The following is a 19,447-nucleotide window of genomic DNA, read 5'->3' as shown; positions in this document are numbered from 1 at the left end:
TTTCTGATCAATCTCTACATCATCCGAGCATCAGGATAACCTGTATGCAGTGTTTTACTCGTGTTTCTCACAGTTCAATCATCGCAAATCTGTGAGACAAGTTGGTGCTGGGCCATCCTCGTCGACTCCTTGGCTGGAGACGAATCCATCTCCTACTAATTAAGAAGAATTTCAATCACTCTCAAAGCGGCGGTCCAGGTCCACTCTCTGCACCCAAGCAGATCCCATCCGCTTTTCGCCTTGGACCATCTGCCTTCCATAAGCCAACATGTCTCCGCGGCCACTCACCCCGACCGCTGCCTACACGCTCGCCCATACAGCGCAGTGCAAGCTCAAGCATGCCGCCAACCGACCGGATCGAAATTTGCGGTTCGTTCTTGGTCATGCATTTACTCTGGACAATCTCATGGTGCGAATTGTCGAGATCGAGAACCAGAGTGCCAAGTCTGCTTTTCAGGAGGGTAATAAGTCTCCCAGCGATCACGGAGACGACCACTATGATTGCACAGCTACAGAGCCGGTTCGCACGGATTCTCATCGCGATGGTGCCCAGACCATCACGGAATCAAAGCCTCAGCCCAAGTCTGAACTTGAAACCTACGATGGCTCTCAGCCACCACCGACGCCAGCCGAGCCAGAGCCATCTGGCCGTGGTCGCAGGATAAGTTTTCAGGACAACCATGCACGCCCATCCAGGACTGCTGTAGTTGGGTCCAATAACAACGGTTCCAAATCCAGCTCTTCCGGACGGAAGCGTTCTCCTATACCTCTGGTGGCCGAGCACACATACGTTGACGACCTCGGGTCCGACGACACTACTTCTTCCGACGACTACGACGATCCCGAGACCATCAAGTACCAGTATAATAGTGAAGGTGTGGAGGAATCCGAGGAACCTCAGCCTCCTCGACGACGCCCTATCCACGACCCTTACTCGGATGAAGAGGATGCGGCTCTGGAGCTGGCGGACGACGAGCTCGACGACTCAGCCGTCGAGAGTGGCATAGATGGGGGCGCAGACGTGGACGTGGACGCGGACGCAGGCGGAGACGGCCTTGATCTCCGACGCTTCGACTCCGCATCTACCCAGCCGCCACGCAGAGTCCGGTCAAGGTCATCATCCTCCTCCTCATCCTCCTCTTCCTCCTCAGAAGACGAGAACGAGCCGGTGTCGCCGCCCCAACTGCCGATAGATATCGACGTCAAGGAGCTCGTGCAGGGCGAGAAGGACGCCGAACTGACGGACCTATACGAGTCCGTGAGACGGTGTCGATGTCATGGCCAGCGAGACATGGTGGGCGGGCCCCCAGCAGGGATTTGGGGTGTGCCTGTCGAGAAGACGGGCGGGAAGCGCTTGGCCGTTGTTACGCTGGCTGCCTAGTCTTAGTTAGGAAGGGCAAGTCGTCAGTGATGGAACATTGGATGAACAGAAAATTCGCGTTGCCGGTGGCCTCTCCAACCAAATCAAACCCCAGGAGGCAGGCCTGACGGTCTAAGTGCGAAGTACGGATATTCGAGCCACATAATGAAGAGACAGATTTGACAGCCACTTTAAGTCCAGAGATAAATATAACGACGCTTTGAACGTGTACCACGCCCGCACACATTATACTGTCAAACTTAGGCATTCCCAGCCTTGTGCTTTAACCAGAAGGCTGGGTTAGGTGTGCTATCTATACTATATAGCATGCGCTCTCCCTGCGACCCGTTGATAGAGAACGTGGAACATTTCAACCTTCATTTGACATATACGCACACCACGCGTTATTTGCACATGACTAACCCAGACCCGTGACCCGAACAATCGGCTTCCACAATTGACGGTAGGATCGAGATGGCAGGGCTACTTCCCATTCACTACTAGTATGCGGTACTGAATTTGACCGCCATGCCGGCTACCATAAGGTACCATAGTCAGTGTACTGACCTAGTGAAAGGAAAGTATGGGTGTAAGGTACAGTTTGGGTAAGGTAGGTGAGGTACAGTTTGTGTAATGTAGGCAGGCAACCACACTGCATCTCACCAGGATTAACTTAGAATATTAAGTTTTATAGCCCAGAGCGTCATTAATGGCCTTAACATCCCAATAGAAAATCCTCATCTCGGTAAGGACGCCCCTTTCCAGATCGACAGTGTTTTCCTGACAGTGCGGGAAGACCAGCTCTTGGCCGGTCTTGCGCACCCGGAGATGCAGATTGGAGAGGACGACGACTTTCGCAGAGGCCGAATTGGTGCTCTCGAAGATCTCACGGTCCCGCACTTCCACCACGTCGAAATACCCGGCCATCTTTCGACTCCACTCTTGCATGCCTTGCGGTCCGATATAGACTCCCGCGTAAGGCAGCGCCGATGTTTGCTCCAGTCTGATGTCGCATGCCACCCTCGCCGCCATGCCGGAGAAGTCGCGCTCTTCCGGCGGGGCGGACATGTAGATGGCCTCGGCGGCGTAGAATGCTTCCAGGATGGAGCGGGCTGAGTGGGATGGCATGGTGAGGTGAGGTGAGGCGAGCAAGGGAAGACGAAGAATTTAGAATGGTAAATGCTTTGGATGGACGTGAGGTTCAACCGGCTTCTAGGTGTGGGTCGTAGTAACAATATTTAAGATCGTAATAGTAGGACTAATAAAGGATACAAGGGTACTGGCATTGATACTCTCGTCGATGGTGACGCAATAACTGACTAGATAGTGTCTTGAAGAACTCGAACAACTCAGGTTTACAAAGAGCGTGGGAGGTCGATGCACATTTATACAGATGGATGAGAGAGATGAGAGACCAAGTTCGACACCGATTTCGTACAACACCAAGTTCGGCTATCGCGCTTAATTAGTGGTTGATGTTGTGCGACGGTGGACACGTTGTACGAGAGTTATAAAACGGCTTCCGATTAGATAAGGTAGTTAGTGTTGTTTGTCCCATAACATATAATCTAGGGAACAAAAACACTTCCCTAACCAGCACCCCGTGAAGAGTACTGATTAGAGAAGTGAAACTAGAATTGAATCATGTTTTTTAGTAGGGGTCCGGTAACCATTCCCTCCTCGTTGTCAGCTCGGAGCAGCTGGTAACTCTTCTAAGTTGTCACATCCCCGCAAGGTTCGCCTATGCAGACGGCGCAGCAGGGAATCAGTAGAGGTCCTCGGAGAGAGAAATACCAGGTCAAGAAGCGACTCAGAAAGTCGGTTAGTCGAACCCCCCAATTCAGAGGTGACTTAGTGTAGGTAGCAGCTTGCTAATTGCTCAGGCAGTGCTTAACCACTAGGCTAAAGGATCTGGAATTGTTGAGGTGAATTCTGTGACTTCAATATAAACAGATCAATAAACAGATCAAAAGCCGCCTATATTAACACCAGCAACGCCAAGTCCCGGATCCAGTCGAGGACAGAGACGTCTCACCGCCCGAGACCCAATCGAACTCCATTGTAGCGTCTACGCACCTGAAATTCAAAGTAGATGACTGCTATTTGTGGCTCTGCAAGAGTCTAACAGTCTAGCAGTCTGGCAGTAGCCGACTCGTGATGGCCTCTAGGAATTGGGGTATCGTAAGCCGAAGTCAGAGAAGCGCCACGAGGTCATCGGCAAGACCTTGCTGCTGCTGCTGCCTCATATACAAGAGCCTCGCTCGATGACGCCACAGTCACGCAAAGATCTGTGCAATCGGTTCCGAGGTGCAAATCTCCACATGAGAACAGAAGAGGCACTCACTCGCTTGTTGATGGCTCAATGTGTATGATGAGCTGATCTAACTCAGGAAGACCTGTTCTTCCTCCTCCTCGTGCTCTGGGCTGGAGTCTTATTAGGTGTCGGTGTGGTAGGGGAGACCGGTTCGCTGATTCTGACGGACTTCCTGCTCTTGCTTTTGGTCTTCTTCGGGCCCCCCAACCCAACGCCTAAAAGAAAACAAATCCTCGTCAAGGCGCCACAGTAGACGAACAGATAATTCCCATATGCCATCTCGTTCCAATTGGTCACATCATAATATGATTTCAGTCCCAGCGGGAAGCAGCTGTACAGATGACCAAAATCGGCTATTAGAAGACCGAGCAGCAGAGCGCGCCACACTCTCAAGTCGGTTGTTGCTCTCAGCACCAGGGCTTCATTGATAGCGAAGGCGACGTACAAATTACCGAGCTGGCGCAGGGCAACGTTCGTTGCGATAGGGATACCCAACACCCCTGGCGCGGAGGCCGCGTGCGTCAGGTGCAGATATGTTTGTGGTTTGAGCCAGGCATAGTATGCACCAACTAGAGTTGCGACGGGCTCGATCCAGAGGAAGAATGCATTGTAGGGGAGAGGAATATGCGCCATAGCTTGGTCTCGTGAATGCGGCGACGGGCACAATTCGAGAGGTAGTAGGAATACAAATGGGAAGTCGGGTTGCGAAATATAGGCTCCTAGGCGTTGCTCCTGCTGGCTGATGCAAAGGATGATTGTATCTGATTCTATCTTGATTCGTGCGCGCTGGTCGGCGACGAAGACCGCAGTTGTACTTCGATCTCGACAAGCTTGCAGTGGCGGGATGGGACCGGAACCCTGGTGCAGCGGTGCAGCTCTCCCCTGCTGAACAGCTAGCGAGATAACTCTCACCGCACTGGATCGGCGATTATCCTGCTCGTCAACTGGTCGGTTGAGACCACCAGAGGCGGCTAGTCAGATGTGCAGGCCCTGGATCGCAGGCTAAAGAAATTATGGGAGCGTCCCTCCCAACGTCATGCTGCAGTCCAGGGTCCTGAAACGCCGAATCGCTGAGTCTCCGGGGGCAACGAGCGCCTGGCCTACGGGGATTGGCAGTGTGCGCTCCAGGCGAGATCCAGGCAGTCAGGGGGCTCCTTAGGCTGGGCTGCGCCCCTTGCACGGCCAGCGCCATTGCCGCATCTTCAGCATCCGTGCTGGCATCCTCCACCGAAAACCCCTACGACCTGGAATGCCCGTGCGCCATTCGTAAATCCCACCCTTTCAAAAACACGCCGGACTTTTCTTCTCCGGATAGACCCCAATCGACAACAAAAATCCAAAAACTCGCCTGCGCTTCTCACCTCCGCCTTCACGTTGATCTGGCGGGTAATCACTGCAGTGCGTTGTTGTTTTCGCCGCCGCCGCCGCTGCTACCGAGCTGCTTACACCGTTCTTTTCCTGTCGTCCAAGTCTTGTCTGTCTGTGGCGATTCCTTTTACCATTCTTTCTAGTGCCACTCCACTCGGTCCTTCTCAAACGGTAGCGGTGCGATTTTGGGGTTGGACTATTACACTAAAAACACATTGTTTGCAAGGCGCGACTGCTGTGCGACGTGGAAATCGTGCTGGACTCGACACTTCCACTTGAGCCTTGTCATGTCATATACCCAACCTTCTTCTTCATCGATCGCCCCTCGCCGCAGGACGTCGCTCCTCGTCCACTGTCGTCCGAAAACTGCTTACGACAGTGTCCCAGAAAATGAAGGCATCGGCAAGATACCAGTCTCTCGGATGTCTTTGACGGCTCCCATCACAGATGATGTTCTGGATTGGGGCTCTTTCAATAGCGACCAAGAAGAGGCGGGAGCAGGCAATAACTGCACGGAGTTCGTCGACCCGTTCTCGAACTTTGCGGCAGGACCACAGACAAGACACCCTTTTCACCAGCGTCGGTACTCCGCTTTCACGCAGACGCTGAAGCAGGGCATGTCTGAACTACGTACGCAGATGCGAAGAATGTCCCTCAGTGTCAAAGGGAAGAATCCGCGACTCAAAGAGGAATGGACAGAAACGAAACGACCTCAGTTGTTGCCCTTCAAATCCGGGGACGACATGATAGACCTGGTTGAGGCCATGTCCACTGTGCCCAAATCTCGGGGAAGACCCATGCGAAGCCCTAGCACACGAAGAAGACCATCTCTTCCCCTACTGAAATTCCAGAGCGGTCCCGAGCCATGCAGAGATATCCCAGATTTCCTCCCCCCTCGCAGCAGAGGACAGCCATTCTTATCCGATCTGGTCTATGGTGGAGCGGGGGCTAGGGCTTCCGCCGCCGCTCAGAATGAGCTGTACCATGCATCGCGAACGCCCCCACTGCCGCCGTACCAGCCACGGGAAGGGGGCCATGACAACAAGGACGAATGCGATGCGGAAAGTGGTATCGGGATCGTTCTTGATAGTCGGGACCGTCGCGGATCTTCTCTAGCTACAGCACATGTGATTTGTAGAGATCCAGCGTCGGTTCTTGCCACGGAGCTCGTGGAGAACATCCTGTCTTTCCTCGATGTGGAGTCGTTGATTCAGGCAGCAACAGTGTCTCGGCGATGGCATGGGGTATGTCAGTCACAGGCTGTGTGGAAAAAGATCTTCTATCAAGAATACGGTCAGAAAGCACCCTCTCCGTATGCGGATCTGCCTCTTGCCGCCGGCCTGGGCAAGAAGACGCCCGGCCAAGATTTCAGGAAACTTTTCAAGGTCCGCACGTTAATTGACAAGCGTTGGCGTAACGGAGAAGCGGCTGCAATTTATTTGAATGGACATAAAGACAGCGTCTATTGTGCCCAGTTCGACGAACACAAGATCATCACAGGGTCGAGAGACAACACAATTCGGGTTTGGGATGCTCATACCTATCAATGTATCCGCAAGCTAGGACCGCCAAACAACCCCAGGGAGAGGCAGACCCTGGTATCGGCTGCAGTGGAACCGCAAGGAGTCCTCCCATTTTTCAAGGCCGATGTATCGTCTCCTGACCCGGTCTCTCCCGCCATCGAGCTCTGGCATCAAGCTTCGGTCCTCTGTCTACAGTACGATGAGGAGATATTGGTGACAGGGTCCTCTGATTTCTCCTGCCTCGTCTGGGCCATCAAGGAGGATTACAGACCTCTTTTCCGTCTTGTCGGCCACCATGCTGGTGTCCTTGACGTCTGCATCGACAAACGCCGGATCATCACGTGCTCCAAAGACACAACGATCAAGATTTGGGATCGGGTAAGCGGCAATTTAATGAAGACATTGGTGGGACACCGTGGCCCTGTGAATGCAGTGCAGGTCCGAGGCAACCTGCTGGCCAGCGCTAGCGGCGACGGCATGTCGAAGTTGTGGCGCCTGGAGGACGGTGTTTGCATCAAGGAATTCCAATCCAAAGACCGTGGACTCGCATGCGTCGAATTTTCGGAGAACGGGCGCACCATCTTTGCCGGGGGAAACGACCAGGTCATCTACGAATACGACACCGTCACAGGCAATCGCCTCCGCGAGCTCAAGGGTCACCGAGATCTGGTTAGATCACTCCACCTCGACTCAGCAAATTCGCGGATCATCAGTGGCAGCTACGATCATTCCATCAAGGTGTGGGATGCGCGGACCGGAGAGTCGGCGGAGGACGGAGGGCTCAAGATCAATTTTGAGGGCTGGACGTCCAGTTGGATACTGGCGGCCAAGAGTGACTACCGCAAGATTGTGTGTACAAGTCAAGACGGACGGGTGGTCATCATCGACTTTGGGTATGGAATTGAAGGCGTCGATTTGGTCGAGGCCTAGGTTCAGGCTGGCGACTCTGAATTCTGTGGCACCACGGAACATGATACGACATAATTTGCATTCGGCTTGGTCCAATATGATTCTCATGATATGGAAGGTAAAAGGATCGAAAAGAGACATTGCAGGCTGTGTCTCCGGAAGGTTATGCTTTTTGTGATTGCAAGGTGTTGGTGGTTTGCGTTGGTCCCAAAGGCCGACACAGCAGATATGCCCCGACCCTAATTTTTGTTAACATCAACTATTCCGCGGAGTTCTACGGTGTGTGGGTTGTGAAAATCACATCTGATTTTTTCTTTGGTTTGCAAGGGCTTGCTTTATAGAATTGTGCGGGTACTAGACTCAAAAGTTGGGACGGGGAAGATGCCAGACGAGAGGCTCGAGAGACGAGCGTTTCAGGGGCTTTCGGACAGCCTGGGGCCAATGCAGGGTGAAGCGACAGAGAAGAATTGTCAACATGTCATCGGAACTAGCAGCAGGAGGCAATTTTATGCTAGTGAGAAGGGGTTCGAGGGAGAAGGTCGGGGAGCGTGAGTGGTGGGCGCAGATGCAATCGCTGACTGAAGGTTGGTTGTTGGTAGTTGGTAGCAAGGACCATTCCCTCTGGAAATAAGATGCGAGTGGTGCCGAGTACTGTAATCCACATGTACCCAAGGTCCTTAAGGTATCTCTGTACCTCCTAAGGTCATATCTTGTAGCTACCGTACCTGACCCATGGGTATTATTGTAAGCTGCCCTGTCGTTAAGGGAAGAGGTACCAGTACGTGCCTGGTAAGTTGTAACTCTATACGATATCCTCCCTGCGAATAGGATGCGGCACGCATGATGCGCATGCGAGCCAGTCGAGCCAGCCTGCCACCGTGGTACGTATCCGCCACCGTATCCAGATTCCAACGCGTGGCAAAAGACGAAAGACGTCATTATGTACCTATGTTTACTGGCCATGTGCCCAATCGGGTAGAGCGCGTTAAGCGAGGGAGCAAAGTCATCATTAATTATTTCACACGCGATCCCACAGTCAAGGATCGTGCGGGAGCGAAGATGGCGACATCTGCTGTACCAACAGAGAGAGCAAACCCCTGTCATAATCATTGGAGGCAGTGGCCCAAAACAAAAGCGGGATGTCAAGGAGGACAATATACCAATATATACCAAGTCATGGCGTACCTAGTTGAGTCCCCATCATCGAAGCCTGGTTGTCGGGTTCCATGCCTATAGTGTACCTGTCTGTGCCTCTCTGGGCCGTGCCTCCGGGTGTCAATACCATTCCTTAGGCAGATGTAGATTCGATCCCTAGGGGGAGACTGTGTCCACTACTAAGGTAGTATTTAGAAGGCGCGTTACTTTACTTCCTCTAGGTACCTAGTACCTTAGGTACCGTGATAGGTACCTATATGCATCAACATGTGAATGATGAAACGTAAGGTACAGATTGGTGACACCAAGTGATAGGCAAGATCGCTGGGATGTACGCATAGAGATTCGCCAGTACCGGTGATAGCGGGGATACTCCCAGATAACAGTTAAGCGGTGGTATTGCCCGTCAGCCGCCAACTATTGATTCTGCTATACGAACCTAGTTATGTTTATAACCGGCAAGTGGCGGGACGGATGGCACAGGTCAACGCGCGTGGATTCTGGCTCCAATTAATTACGCGAGAGGGTGACTGACTGCTGGGATGCCGTACTCCGTACCAGAATTGCCCTGGTCACTGGTGCCATCTCTTCCCTCTCCCAAACTCCAAACTGGCGAGTCGAACAAGCCACTCAACTCACTCCTCCTCTACCACTCCACTTCCGAATCTTCTTCACATCCAACCCGACGTACACACACTTCCTCTCTTAGATTTTGCAAACTCGGACATTCTGCAAGTCTACCTACACGCCTCTTGTTCCGCCGGGGCATCCTATTCCATGTTGCCTCCTCGTCTCCTATCCTTGTCCGACCCTCCCTTCTCCAAAATTTCCCTTCGCGAAAACCCTGCGTCAGGACCAAAACATTGACGTCGCAAGTCACCCAATCGCCCACCTGGCGTTTGCGCACCCTCGTTTGACCACGACCACAACCACACTGGTCGCTCCATCCGCGACACTCTTTCCGGCTACCGTGCAAGCGTCAACCTGTATAATCCATCGTCGTCTGTGTTGAATGAGAAGAGACAACTCACACCATGCCGCCATCAAAGCGCAAAGCACGTCGCAAGCCCGCCGGTGCCCTCCCGTCCTCTGAGCTCGACCTTCCAGATTCTTCCCCAACACAGCCGTCTTCTAAGAAGCGCAGGGTTTGTCGCCTCTCGAACTCTTCCATCAGAGCCACCACCATGCTGACTGAAACAAAACCTAGGTCAATGGATCCCGCGCCGCAGCAAGGCGACAGTCCCTCTCGCCCAACCCCGACCCTTCCCTTGCCCAGGATTCGGGCGATGAGGCCGAAGAAATCTCGCAGACCGATCTTATTGACTCCGTCGTATCCTTCCTTCAGGTCTCTAAAGACCCCGTCGTCGCAAGGACCGAATATGCCAATGACAAGGCGCACAATAACAGCCCGCAGAAGGTGTCCGCATATGCAAAGATTGCCGGTCGAGATTGGACCTACTTTGTGCAGGAGCAGTCTGTCAATATTGGACGACCGCCGGATGAGCGGCCGACCGTGAACGGTGCTTCAAGCCCTGTCACCGACTTGAATGATGTGTTGCCGGTCCACATCGACCTTGGACCCAGCAAGATCGTCTCCCGCCATCACGCCTCGATTTATTACGATGCCGATTTCCCTGTTGATGAAGGGGGCTGGCATCTAAGAGTCAATGGTAGGAACGGTGTGCGGGTCAACAACGTGTTAGTCAAGAAAGGCTTGAGAAGACAACTGAGGTCGGGCGACATACTGGAAATCGCTGGGACGCAAATGATGTTTGTGACGCCTGGCGACAGAGTCCAAATTGACCAATACTTTCTGGACCGCGCCAAAGCGCTTGCCACTGGGGAGGAAATTGCGCCTTCCGCCGCCCTCCCAGCACCTGCGAAGCGGGACCTTTCGTACGGAACCATGCAGCAATTCCCGTCGCTTGCTCCAGCTCCTCCTGATATGAAGCGTGAAACAACCCCGCCTCCTCAATCGGATGCGGGAAAGCATCAACGGGGCGTTTTCGACAGCAAATTGCCCATGTCACCCATGTACGGTAGGGGAATGATGATAGAAAGCACCCAGGAGATCGACTACAGTCGAGATAGCGCAAAAGACCTCAAGCCTCCCTTCAGCTATGCGACCATGATTGCCCAAGCCATATTTTCCAGCGAAGAGGAGAAGTTGACCTTGAGTAATATCTATTCTTTCATTGCTGACAAGTATGCCTTCTATCGACATTCCAATAGCGGCTGGCAGGTGCGAAGACTCCCTTCGATGTGCGAATTGAGCTTGGTTACTGACATTGCCAGAACTCCATTCGTCACAATTTGTCTCTGAACAAGGCTTTCCAAAAAGTCCCTCGACGTACCGATGAGCCTGGCAAAGGCATGAAGTGGCAGATTGCCCCAGAATGTCGTCAGGATTACTGGAAGAAACTGTTCCGGCGTGGTAATGGCTCCACGCCGTCATCTCCCGCATCTGCGAAAGACGTCAATCCTAACTTCCGCGGCCCAAACGGCCAAAATCTCGGCTACGACACGTCCATGGTCAGTCAATTTTCTGCCAGGGATATAAATGACCGCCCTAACGCACAGCTTCCTGGGAAGACCAATGGCCAATTTTCATCCTTTAACTCGGGACAACAATCCCAGCACGCTCCCAGTCTTGCTCCGTCAGCCCCACGACTGCAAGAGGCTATTACACCTCAAAGACACAGAGCCAGCACACAGAACACGCTTCCTGACATGGAACTAGAGGACTCACCCCTGCCACCCGGTCATCCTCGACCGACGCCGCGTCTGGGAAATGGACTACCAATCTATACTCTTCCTCCCGCTATGCCACCTGCGCACCATTCTCCGGTCAACCCGACCCTGTCATCATCATACCTGGACACTCCCTTCCATCCTTCACAGCATAGTATCATCACACCGGCACCCTTGAGGCAAAACCCTAGGCTAGCTCCGCCCAGCACGCTAGTTGCTCCAAGTAAATTCATGCCGGAGTCATCTCCCGCAGGCGCCGGTCTGTTCTGGAAGGGCTTGATGGGCGTGACACCAGGTCGTCCCCCGCCTGATATGTCGCCCGTCAAAGACGATGACCCTCAGGCCAATGGTATCGATCGGCAGGTACTGAGTTCCAGCCCGCCGCCGATGGATGGGGGCATGGGTAGTCCCAGCAAACCTGCTAGAAGCAGTCAAGCGCCAGCCACTTCGAACCCAAGAGCTAAGATGGAGGCTACGCCAGTGATAACACAACGTGAGAAAGATGTGCCCACTAGGGACAGCGATGGGTTCGGCGAACACGCGCCCACCACCGGCGTGACTTCTAGTTCTACAGGAGCAACACAATTTCTCCAACCCGCCAGCTTCACCGCGCGATCTGCTTCTCACGATACCACCATGGGTTCGAATCATGCAGATGGTGATGAGGACGGAACCGGCGAATTCGACCTGGCCAAAGGGTTCGCTCCAATCGCAGGCAGCGGTTTCAATTCGCAGAGGAGCAGTAGTATCGGCGTTGCCAAAGCCGGATCTTGACGACGGAAGTAGGAGACTGCTTCCTCGCTGGAAAGGAATTCATATTGGCTTCAAGCAGAGGAACTTTGCAGCACTGCACATGGGCTGCTTAGGGACGAAATTTCATGATACCCCTACAAACGACAGGACCGCTGTATGAGATATGAGTACTCTATTCTCAAGAGCTTTTGAATGGCCATGGGATTGTGCACGTATGGAGATTTGAAGCACTTTATGCGTGGTATTGGGTTCAAACGTGGTCATGAGCATGAGGCATCAAAAGAGTGCATGCACGGATGATATTTCTGCTGCTAAGTGGAGGAGCTGGGGGGTTTGCATTGAGGGCCGAGTTTGCTAATTAGAGCAAACTTTTGAGGCGGAACAATATTAGGCAGTCAGGATGTTTGCACTGTACCACCAAAGTTCTAAAATTCAATCATTTAAAGATTCAGAACTTGACTTGATCACCACATAGAGACTGTCACTGTGACAGCTGTGACAGAAGGTATCTCACTCTGAGTACCGCAGATGCCTTCACCATAGTAGAAGCACCTCGGCTTTTCTCATGCCCGCATGTCAGTCGTTGATGTCTGCGCCATACAACTTACAAGATCTCAGCGTCTGCGGCGCATTTTCTGCAACCTAGTCAGGTTGTCAGAGGCCACCAAGCGTGAACGCACTTCGAGAACTGAAGCTATGTTCCGTCGACTACCCCATACCCTGCCTGCGGACCCTGTATTTCCCCCCGACCTCGAAAAGCTCGGCTTTTTCGTCAATGAGAACGATCAAGTCCGCATGATCAAGAATCCGGCGCAGAAATATCAGTACCAGATCAATAGGAATGATCGGGTCAACCAAGTTTACAAGCAAGCAAACAACAGTGAGTCTGTCGCCGCGCCTCTAACCCACGGGCAATGCTGATGCAAGGCTACGGCAATAGACGCTGTCCGCAACATCGTTCAGGATCGACTGTTCAAATTGGGCCTTGAAACCATCAGGCTGCCATTAGGTGCCAATGAAGTGGACGCGCATGTTCCCATTCTTGTCTCCAAAGACATAGCGAACAAGGATCGTGTCATTGTCTTCTTCGGCGAACGACATGCGGAGCCAGGAATTTTGTCCTGGCGGGTGATCGGTGAGGAGGGCATCAAGTTTGGCTCACTGCTCGAATTCGTTACTGCCGTCATGTTCGCACCGACTCCCACAGCTCAAGACACTGCGCCCGGCATCATCATAGCAAACCCCTGCCAACTCCTCTGGTATCGCGGCGAGTCCCGAGCCGTATCTGTCCAAGAATGGCTGAACCTGCCCCGGCTCTCAGCAGTGCATGAAGCTTTTAGGGTTGATGAGATCAAGAACAAAATCTCCGGGAACCGCGATTACAAAGAGCACATTTCCCACCTATTCGACCAGGTTCTGCCCCGTTTGACGAAGAAGGAGGCAAAGCTCGATGTCATCGGACTTGAATACCCCGGTTCTGCAGTCGTCGAATACCTCTCGCTACATTGTATGGTGGCCCTCATCTGCAGGAACTGGAATACGCAGCTAACTTGTCGGTGTAGGGAGCACATGGGCCCCTCGTATAACTGGCATCTCTCTCGTCGAGCCCCAGTACAACGTACAGGATTTTCCTGGTGATGAAGTCCCCGAACAGTTTCTTGAGTTCCTATCTCGACGTTGCCGGGCCTACTTTGTGAACTCATCCCCCATAGAGACTCCCATCTCAGGCCGAGAAGTCTTTGGATGCAACTGCTATTCAAGTGGCGAGGACTCATATCAGGAGAATGCAATGATTCGGTGCTGGTGGAGCATGCTTGACTGGTTCAACATCATGTACGCGAACCCCGACCATGAGGAAATTGAGATCCTGACCATCGACGTGGCTGCGGATGCGGACAAGGTCAAGCTTGGTTGGTGATCGCACTGAAAGGATTCATGGGGTGCAGATGGCGTATGGTAAAGGACGGGGGAGTTGCTTCTTTTCAGGGACAGATTGTTTGACATCCACGGCTCTTCCAGGAGTGTATGAATGCAGGCTGCCAGCGAAGGACTTTCATAGCTATATCGTTTCTTCAAAGACTGACAGCAGCAGATATCCTTTTGGGCATCTGGAAAGACGTACAAATCACCAGTAGGTTTCTAAGAAAGATGCCTTTCAGAGCTCGAGACAATATGTAGACCCTACTGAACTCCCAGGGCCGAAGGTCTTACACAAACGTACGTTCTTGAATGCAGCGACTAGAAGACTTGAGAGGAGGTCCTGTTCTGAGCAGTCTTGAGACTTCCTCGCCATGTCCGGTGGCCTCCCCAATTACAAAAGTCTTATCCATCGCTCATATAGCCCTGCGCCCAATTCTTGTCTTTCTCAATTTTTACCCTCTGAAAAAGACACCTGGTAGTGAAGCTACAACCTCAAGTAAGCCCTCTCGTCCAGCCTTTGGAACACCAGCGTTCAGTCTTTCTCGGCCCCGTTCCCCTCTACCCAGTCTATTCTGCCCAGCATGGTCAAGTTCCGCGGCATTGAGGTCTGCATCATCTCGCAGTTCGATATTTGCCGATTGCCTGAATTCCGGTATCCCAAACCTTACCAACCGGCGGACCCTTTCCAAGTGCAGGGTCAGGGCAGCCATGCCCCCGAAGAAGCCACATCGTCCCCCAGTCCAACTGCGTCTTGCTATGTTCCCGTCTACCCCGGTAGCCAGATCTGGTTCGAGTACACTATCGACGGGCCTCATCCTCCAGGGGCTGCCTATTTCTTCAAGATGTTCCTGAACGGAAGGGCCATCACGGCATGGGATTGTACGGCAAAGCATGGGTTTCATGGGAAAATGATGTATAACCTGGTGCCCGGAGGCGTCGATCCGATGACTGGTGAAACTGGAGTCAGGAGACAAGCATTGAAGTTTGGAGCCGGATCGGAAGAACGTGCAGGAGGGGGACTGCAGGGAGACTTGATTCAAATCAATGTGCATAGGATCGAGCACAGGAAGAGGATCCGAGACCTACAACATGGGCTTGGGTCCGTGGATATCAACAGCAACAACGCGGTTGGACTGCGGTCAGTGTCACCCACCTCTGACTTTCACCAGCCGCACTTTCTGCAGGGCTAACCACTCACCAGTCTCACCGACAGTGGTCTCCTGGAACCAGGCTTCCGTCCAAGACGGTACCAATACCAACTTCTCGACCGGGTTGACATGCCTTATGCAACATTCCGGTTCTACTGTCGCTCATACGGTGAGTGACTTCCCGCTAAGGGCACATTCACAACTCATCGTATCTCAGACTACCTCGAAGACCATGGAATTGTTCGCCTGCAGAACTGCATATCTCCCTGCAGTTCAATGTCTTCCACCATTTCGCAAGAGTCTACCCAACGATCGCCATGCAGTGCCGCAAAAGACACTCGACAGGGGATCAACTCAGCAGGATCTCCATTAGCAAGCTCTTCACCACAAGCAATTGCTACTTTCTCGTCTGCGATCCTCATAGGTGACCAAGCCCACGCAGGGGCTAGTAGCACCGTGAGGGTGGTCAGCAGGTCTACACATATTCCACCCAGTGATTCGGATGATTCTTTAAGTGTCAGAACCAAGGACAGCATTGAAGACTTGCCTTCGTCGGTACCTCGATCTCCAAAATCCACTCGCAGTGCAGAAAAGAGGGCAGCCGAAGGCCGTGGCCAGAGTGGAGCGGGAATTCCTCTCTCGCCAACCAGATCGCCGAAGTCTGCTCGTCAACATCTCAAGAAAAAGCTCACCGTGAATATCGGTGGCGCCGAATTCGATGTGGAGAGTAGAAAGCGGCCGTTAAGCCCCTTCACAAGCGGCGGGATGCTTAGGACATCGTGTATGCTGCCTCAGACAGCCCCAGCTGCAGTCACAGTGTTTGGACCTACAATCGAAGATGAAGTGAGAGAGGAGATGAATAGACCCAGATCAGATCTGGAGGCCAAAGCCGTCTACAGAACGACAAGCGCAGAGCGCGGTGGGAACAAATTGATGGGATTTCTTGGGAGAAGAATCAACAGGGATAAAGCATGACAACGCTTGGTATCAAAGAGGCAACGCGTCCCGTCGAGAAGAGCGGTACCTTGGGCACCTCATCAGGAGTGCTTTCTGAGGACGTCTGTCTCATTGGGATGATGGATGGCACCGCATTTTCTAGCTTGGTCGTTGATAGATGGTAAAAGCTGGCAAAGAGCATACTCGACTCACAGATAGTCAGCAAAGAAACACAAGTGAAAGATCTGCTCTGCTGGTGAGGTGTGAAAGATATAGGACGGATCGACTGTCCCCCTTTAAGCGCGAACTGGAGCGAAGCGCGTTGTATGGACTTCCCTAGAAGGAAGCTTTCCCGAGTGACCACGATTCCAGTCTCACCGCAAGCAAGCACCACATCCTCAACTCAATACATAAGGACAAACTTCATAACTTGGGTGCTACCAATGCCGTAACAATGTCGTCCTACCGTTCTCGTGGCGGGGCAAGCCATCAACCACAATCCTACCGGTCATATCCTCCGCAGCAGCGAGAAGACTTCTACGATGACCTTTCCAAGTCTCGATCTCCCGACCCCAGACGAAGTCCTCCACATGGTAAACCATAGATCAGACTGGGGCGATATGTTTTGGGTGTTTCAATACTGATGGTCATTCTTGCAAAAAGATATATCGAAGCCGGGAACTACTGGCTCGGCACAGGAAGGATTTCGCATTCGGGGACGAAATGCGCGAAGTCCAGATCGCCGACCTGAGAACCGCAGCTATGGCAGCGGCAGCGGCAGTGGCAGAGGTTCGCGCGAATATTATGACGATGAGGGTGATCGTAGCTATGGCTACGACGGCCGTAGATCGCCGTCGCCCCGCCGACCACGACCATATCATGACCGAGACGATCCTCGCTCCTCCAGAGACCGCGACAGTCGGAGTCGGAGTTCGAGTCGAGGAAGAACACCAACCGAAGAAAGACCTCCAAGTCGAGGCAAGCCGAGCAAGGAGATCATGATAGAGGGATTGGCACCACACCTCTCTGAAAACGATGTTCGATTAGTCCTTCCTGAGTTGCCTTGAACCGCATAAGCACTGCAGAAGCCATGTTTCGGTCCCTCTCAATACGGTCGATTTTCTACTGTCTGGGTGATAACATGGCTAAGATTGGAATTTATCGGACAGATCTCTCTCGAATTGAAACAATACTATCATGCTGAAGGCTTGGATGATGTCCGTGTTATTCGTGATCGACAGACCAGTACGTTGGCATGATCACCTTTGGTTTGGGGTATTCAGGCTGGCTTACACAGCGCAGAACAGTCAAGACAGTTCGGCTTCCTCCGATTCTCGACGCTGCGGCAGGCAGAGGATTTCATGGACCGGAATTACCCCGTTCTTTACATCTACGGTGACAACGACAACTCTAATGGGACTGCGTCCAAAGTTCGAATTGCCTTCGGTCGTGAACGGAAGGATCCTATTCGATCTGATGATGCTGATTGGATCTGCGCTGTTGTGAGTTGTTGCAAAGTTCCTGTTTCGGCTTGTACAACGCTGACTGCTCAATGAAAGTGCAATGTCAACAACTTTTCCACCCGAGGCAGATGCTTTCGATGTCACGCTTCAAGACCAGGTTGGGCCGATTATTCCCCAACTTTTCGCTCATTCTTACACTCACACGCTTAGATCCCGGTTATGAGGTGCCTGCAAAAGCCCCGAATGTCGGAGATAATGATGTCTCCCCCGATAATGCACCATCGCAGTTTCTACTTCTGCGCGGCCTGGAGCCATCGGTGACGGAAGAGTTACTGGCCAAAGGCGTAGCCAAGCTGAACAAACCTGGCTCGTCAGCAACCCAACGGGATGAATCGTCTGGCAAAAAGGGCGCCAAAGTGGCGTCTACGACTGGAGATGCCAATCTCGGAGCCCGAGAGGGCACCCTCAGGCGAGTGCTCCTAGTACGCGACCGTAGAAGCAACGAGAGCTCGCGATACGGGTTCGCAGAGTATGCTTCCATTGAAGATGCACAGGCTGCATTGACTAGGTACAACTCATTCGAGCGATTCACCATCGCGTCGAAACAGGTGTTGGTCAGCTATATTCATGCTGGAGTTTTCGTACCTGTGTTGAAACCTACGCCGAACACCAAGCGCTTTACATTCAGCCCACTGGGAAATCCAGCAATGAAGTTGGCTTACTGGGACGAGACTGCATATGTCACTGAGCTAGCCGTATCTGTGCCTGCATCGATTCCAGATGCGAGGTCGTCGACAACAGAGGGACCCTTGGTCAAGGCATCAAAAGAGACAGCAGAGAAAGCGAAGAAACGCAAGGCCCAAGCGGAAGTCGAGACGACCGGAGCAGTCAAGAAAGCGGCCCCGTCCCATCTTCAATTCTGGAGCAACAGACACGCTGAGCTGCACGGCATCGGGCAGAAACCCAGCGATGGCGGTGACGATACCAAATCAAGTGACAACGGCGACGAACCTCCGCCTTCTCGGTCGTATGCCGACCCCAACAGACATTGCTGCTACCTCTGCATGCGGGAGTTCAAGAACAACACCGAAGTCAACCAGCACGAGCGGTTGAGCCATCTACACCGCGAGAACCTCACGGATGAAGCCAAGGTCAAGAAAGCCTTGGCCAAGTTGGCGAAACACGGTGTGCAGCATCAGCCCGTGATTTCGGCCACGCAGTACCGCAACCGTGCGCGCGAAAGACGCAAGATCTACGGCGTGGTCAACAAGAAAGGTGATCAAGTTCAAGGCAGAGGCAATGGACCGCAAAAGGCCGATGCCGCACCCTCACCACCTGCTGTGTCTATGCAATCAAAGGGCGCTTCTCTGCTCAGCAAGATGGGTTACACGGCCGGTCAGGGACTGGGAGCATCAGGCGAAGGCATGACCGCGCCAATCAGTCAGAACATCTACGTTGCCGGCGTCGGCCTCGGAGCAGAGGGGGGCAAGGTCGGTGACGCCGTTGCCGAAGCTGAGAGGAATACCAAGGGCGGCTACGACGCATTTGCAGAAAAGACGAGGGAAACCGCCAGAGAGAGGTACGCTAGGTTGGGACAGTGACGGTGATGCTGGCGGATGCGGATGCTGATGCTGATTATGACTCTGACTACGATTGTAAAATACATCTCTACCTTGTCTTGGGTACCTCCAAGTTCCGAATGCATGGAGGTTGTACCAGTATTCCGTTCTACAGAGCTACAGTACCTTGGTCTTTTATTTTAGTATGCGTCGTTGAGCAGTATTACTACCTTTTCGGCAGGCGGGCCCTTGGTCATTTAATGGGTCCTTGGTCCTGGTCTGTCTCTA

The 19,447-nt window shown here is 52.8% G+C and overlaps 8 protein-coding genes across 8 annotated transcripts; 6 read left to right on the top strand and 2 right to left on the bottom strand.

Moving 5' to 3' along the window:
• Positions 1–268: 268 nt before the first annotated feature.
• A1O3_01055 (uncharacterized protein) lies at positions 269–1,381 on the top strand (the record flags this gene model as incomplete). Its single annotated transcript, XM_007731203.1, has 1 exon — positions 269–1,381. One exon carries the CDS (start codon positions 269–271, stop codon positions 1,379–1,381), a length of 1,113 nt encoding a protein of 370 aa, XP_007729393.1.
• Positions 1,382–2,041: 660 nt separating this feature from the next.
• A1O3_01054 (uncharacterized protein) lies at positions 2,042–2,488 on the bottom strand (the record flags this gene model as incomplete). The annotated part of the gene is made up of 1 exon (XM_007731202.1): positions 2,042–2,488. The coding sequence occupies one exon, from the start codon at positions 2,486–2,488 to the stop codon at positions 2,042–2,044; it is 447 nt and encodes a 148-aa protein (XP_007729392.1).
• Positions 2,489–3,746: 1,258 nt separating this feature from the next.
• Positions 3,747–4,307, bottom strand: A1O3_01053 (uncharacterized protein; the record flags this gene model as incomplete). The annotated part of the gene is made up of 1 exon (XM_007731201.1): positions 3,747–4,307. The coding sequence occupies one exon, from the start codon at positions 4,305–4,307 to the stop codon at positions 3,747–3,749; it is 561 nt and encodes a 186-aa protein (XP_007729391.1).
• A 1,022-nt stretch (positions 4,308–5,329) lies between these two features.
• Positions 5,330–7,495, top strand: A1O3_01052 (uncharacterized protein; the record flags this gene model as incomplete). The annotated part of the gene is made up of 1 exon (XM_007731200.1): positions 5,330–7,495. The coding sequence occupies one exon, from the start codon at positions 5,330–5,332 to the stop codon at positions 7,493–7,495; it is 2,166 nt and encodes a 721-aa protein (XP_007729390.1).
• A 2,168-nt stretch (positions 7,496–9,663) lies between these two features.
• On the top strand, positions 9,664–12,154 carry A1O3_01051 (uncharacterized protein; the record flags this gene model as incomplete). The annotated part of the gene is made up of 3 exons (XM_007731199.1): positions 9,664–9,774; positions 9,837–10,871; positions 10,925–12,154. 3 exons carry the CDS (start codon positions 9,664–9,666, stop codon positions 12,152–12,154), a joined length of 2,376 nt encoding a protein of 791 aa, XP_007729389.1.
• Positions 12,155–12,829: 675 nt separating this feature from the next.
• Positions 12,830–14,051, top strand: A1O3_01050 (uncharacterized protein; the record flags this gene model as incomplete). Its single annotated transcript, XM_007731198.1, has 3 exons — positions 12,830–13,013; positions 13,074–13,640; positions 13,696–14,051. 3 exons carry the CDS (start codon positions 12,830–12,832, stop codon positions 14,049–14,051), a joined length of 1,107 nt encoding a protein of 368 aa, XP_007729388.1.
• A 583-nt stretch (positions 14,052–14,634) lies between these two features.
• On the top strand, positions 14,635–15,378 carry A1O3_01049 (uncharacterized protein; the record flags this gene model as incomplete). The annotated part of the gene is made up of 2 exons (XM_007731197.1): positions 14,635–15,191; positions 15,267–15,378. The coding sequence occupies 2 exons, from the start codon at positions 14,635–14,637 to the stop codon at positions 15,376–15,378; spliced, it is 669 nt and encodes a 222-aa protein (XP_007729387.1).
• A 1,974-nt stretch (positions 15,379–17,352) lies between these two features.
• Positions 17,353–19,201, top strand: A1O3_01048 (uncharacterized protein; the record flags this gene model as incomplete). Its single annotated transcript, XM_007731196.1, has 4 exons — positions 17,353–17,382; positions 17,421–17,639; positions 17,697–17,757; positions 17,811–19,201. 4 exons carry the CDS (start codon positions 17,353–17,355, stop codon positions 19,199–19,201), a joined length of 1,701 nt encoding a protein of 566 aa, XP_007729386.1.
• Between the last annotated feature and the right edge of the window lie 246 nt (positions 19,202–19,447).

This window comes from Capronia epimyces (assembly GCF_000585565.1).
Source record: "Capronia epimyces CBS 606.96 chromosome Unknown aczIQ-supercont1.1, whole genome shotgun sequence".
NCBI classification, from domain to species: domain Eukaryota; kingdom Fungi; phylum Ascomycota; class Eurotiomycetes; order Chaetothyriales; family Herpotrichiellaceae; genus Capronia; species Capronia epimyces.
Note: the sequence above shows the minus strand (reverse complement) of the source record. Positions and strands in the feature narration are given on the sequence as shown.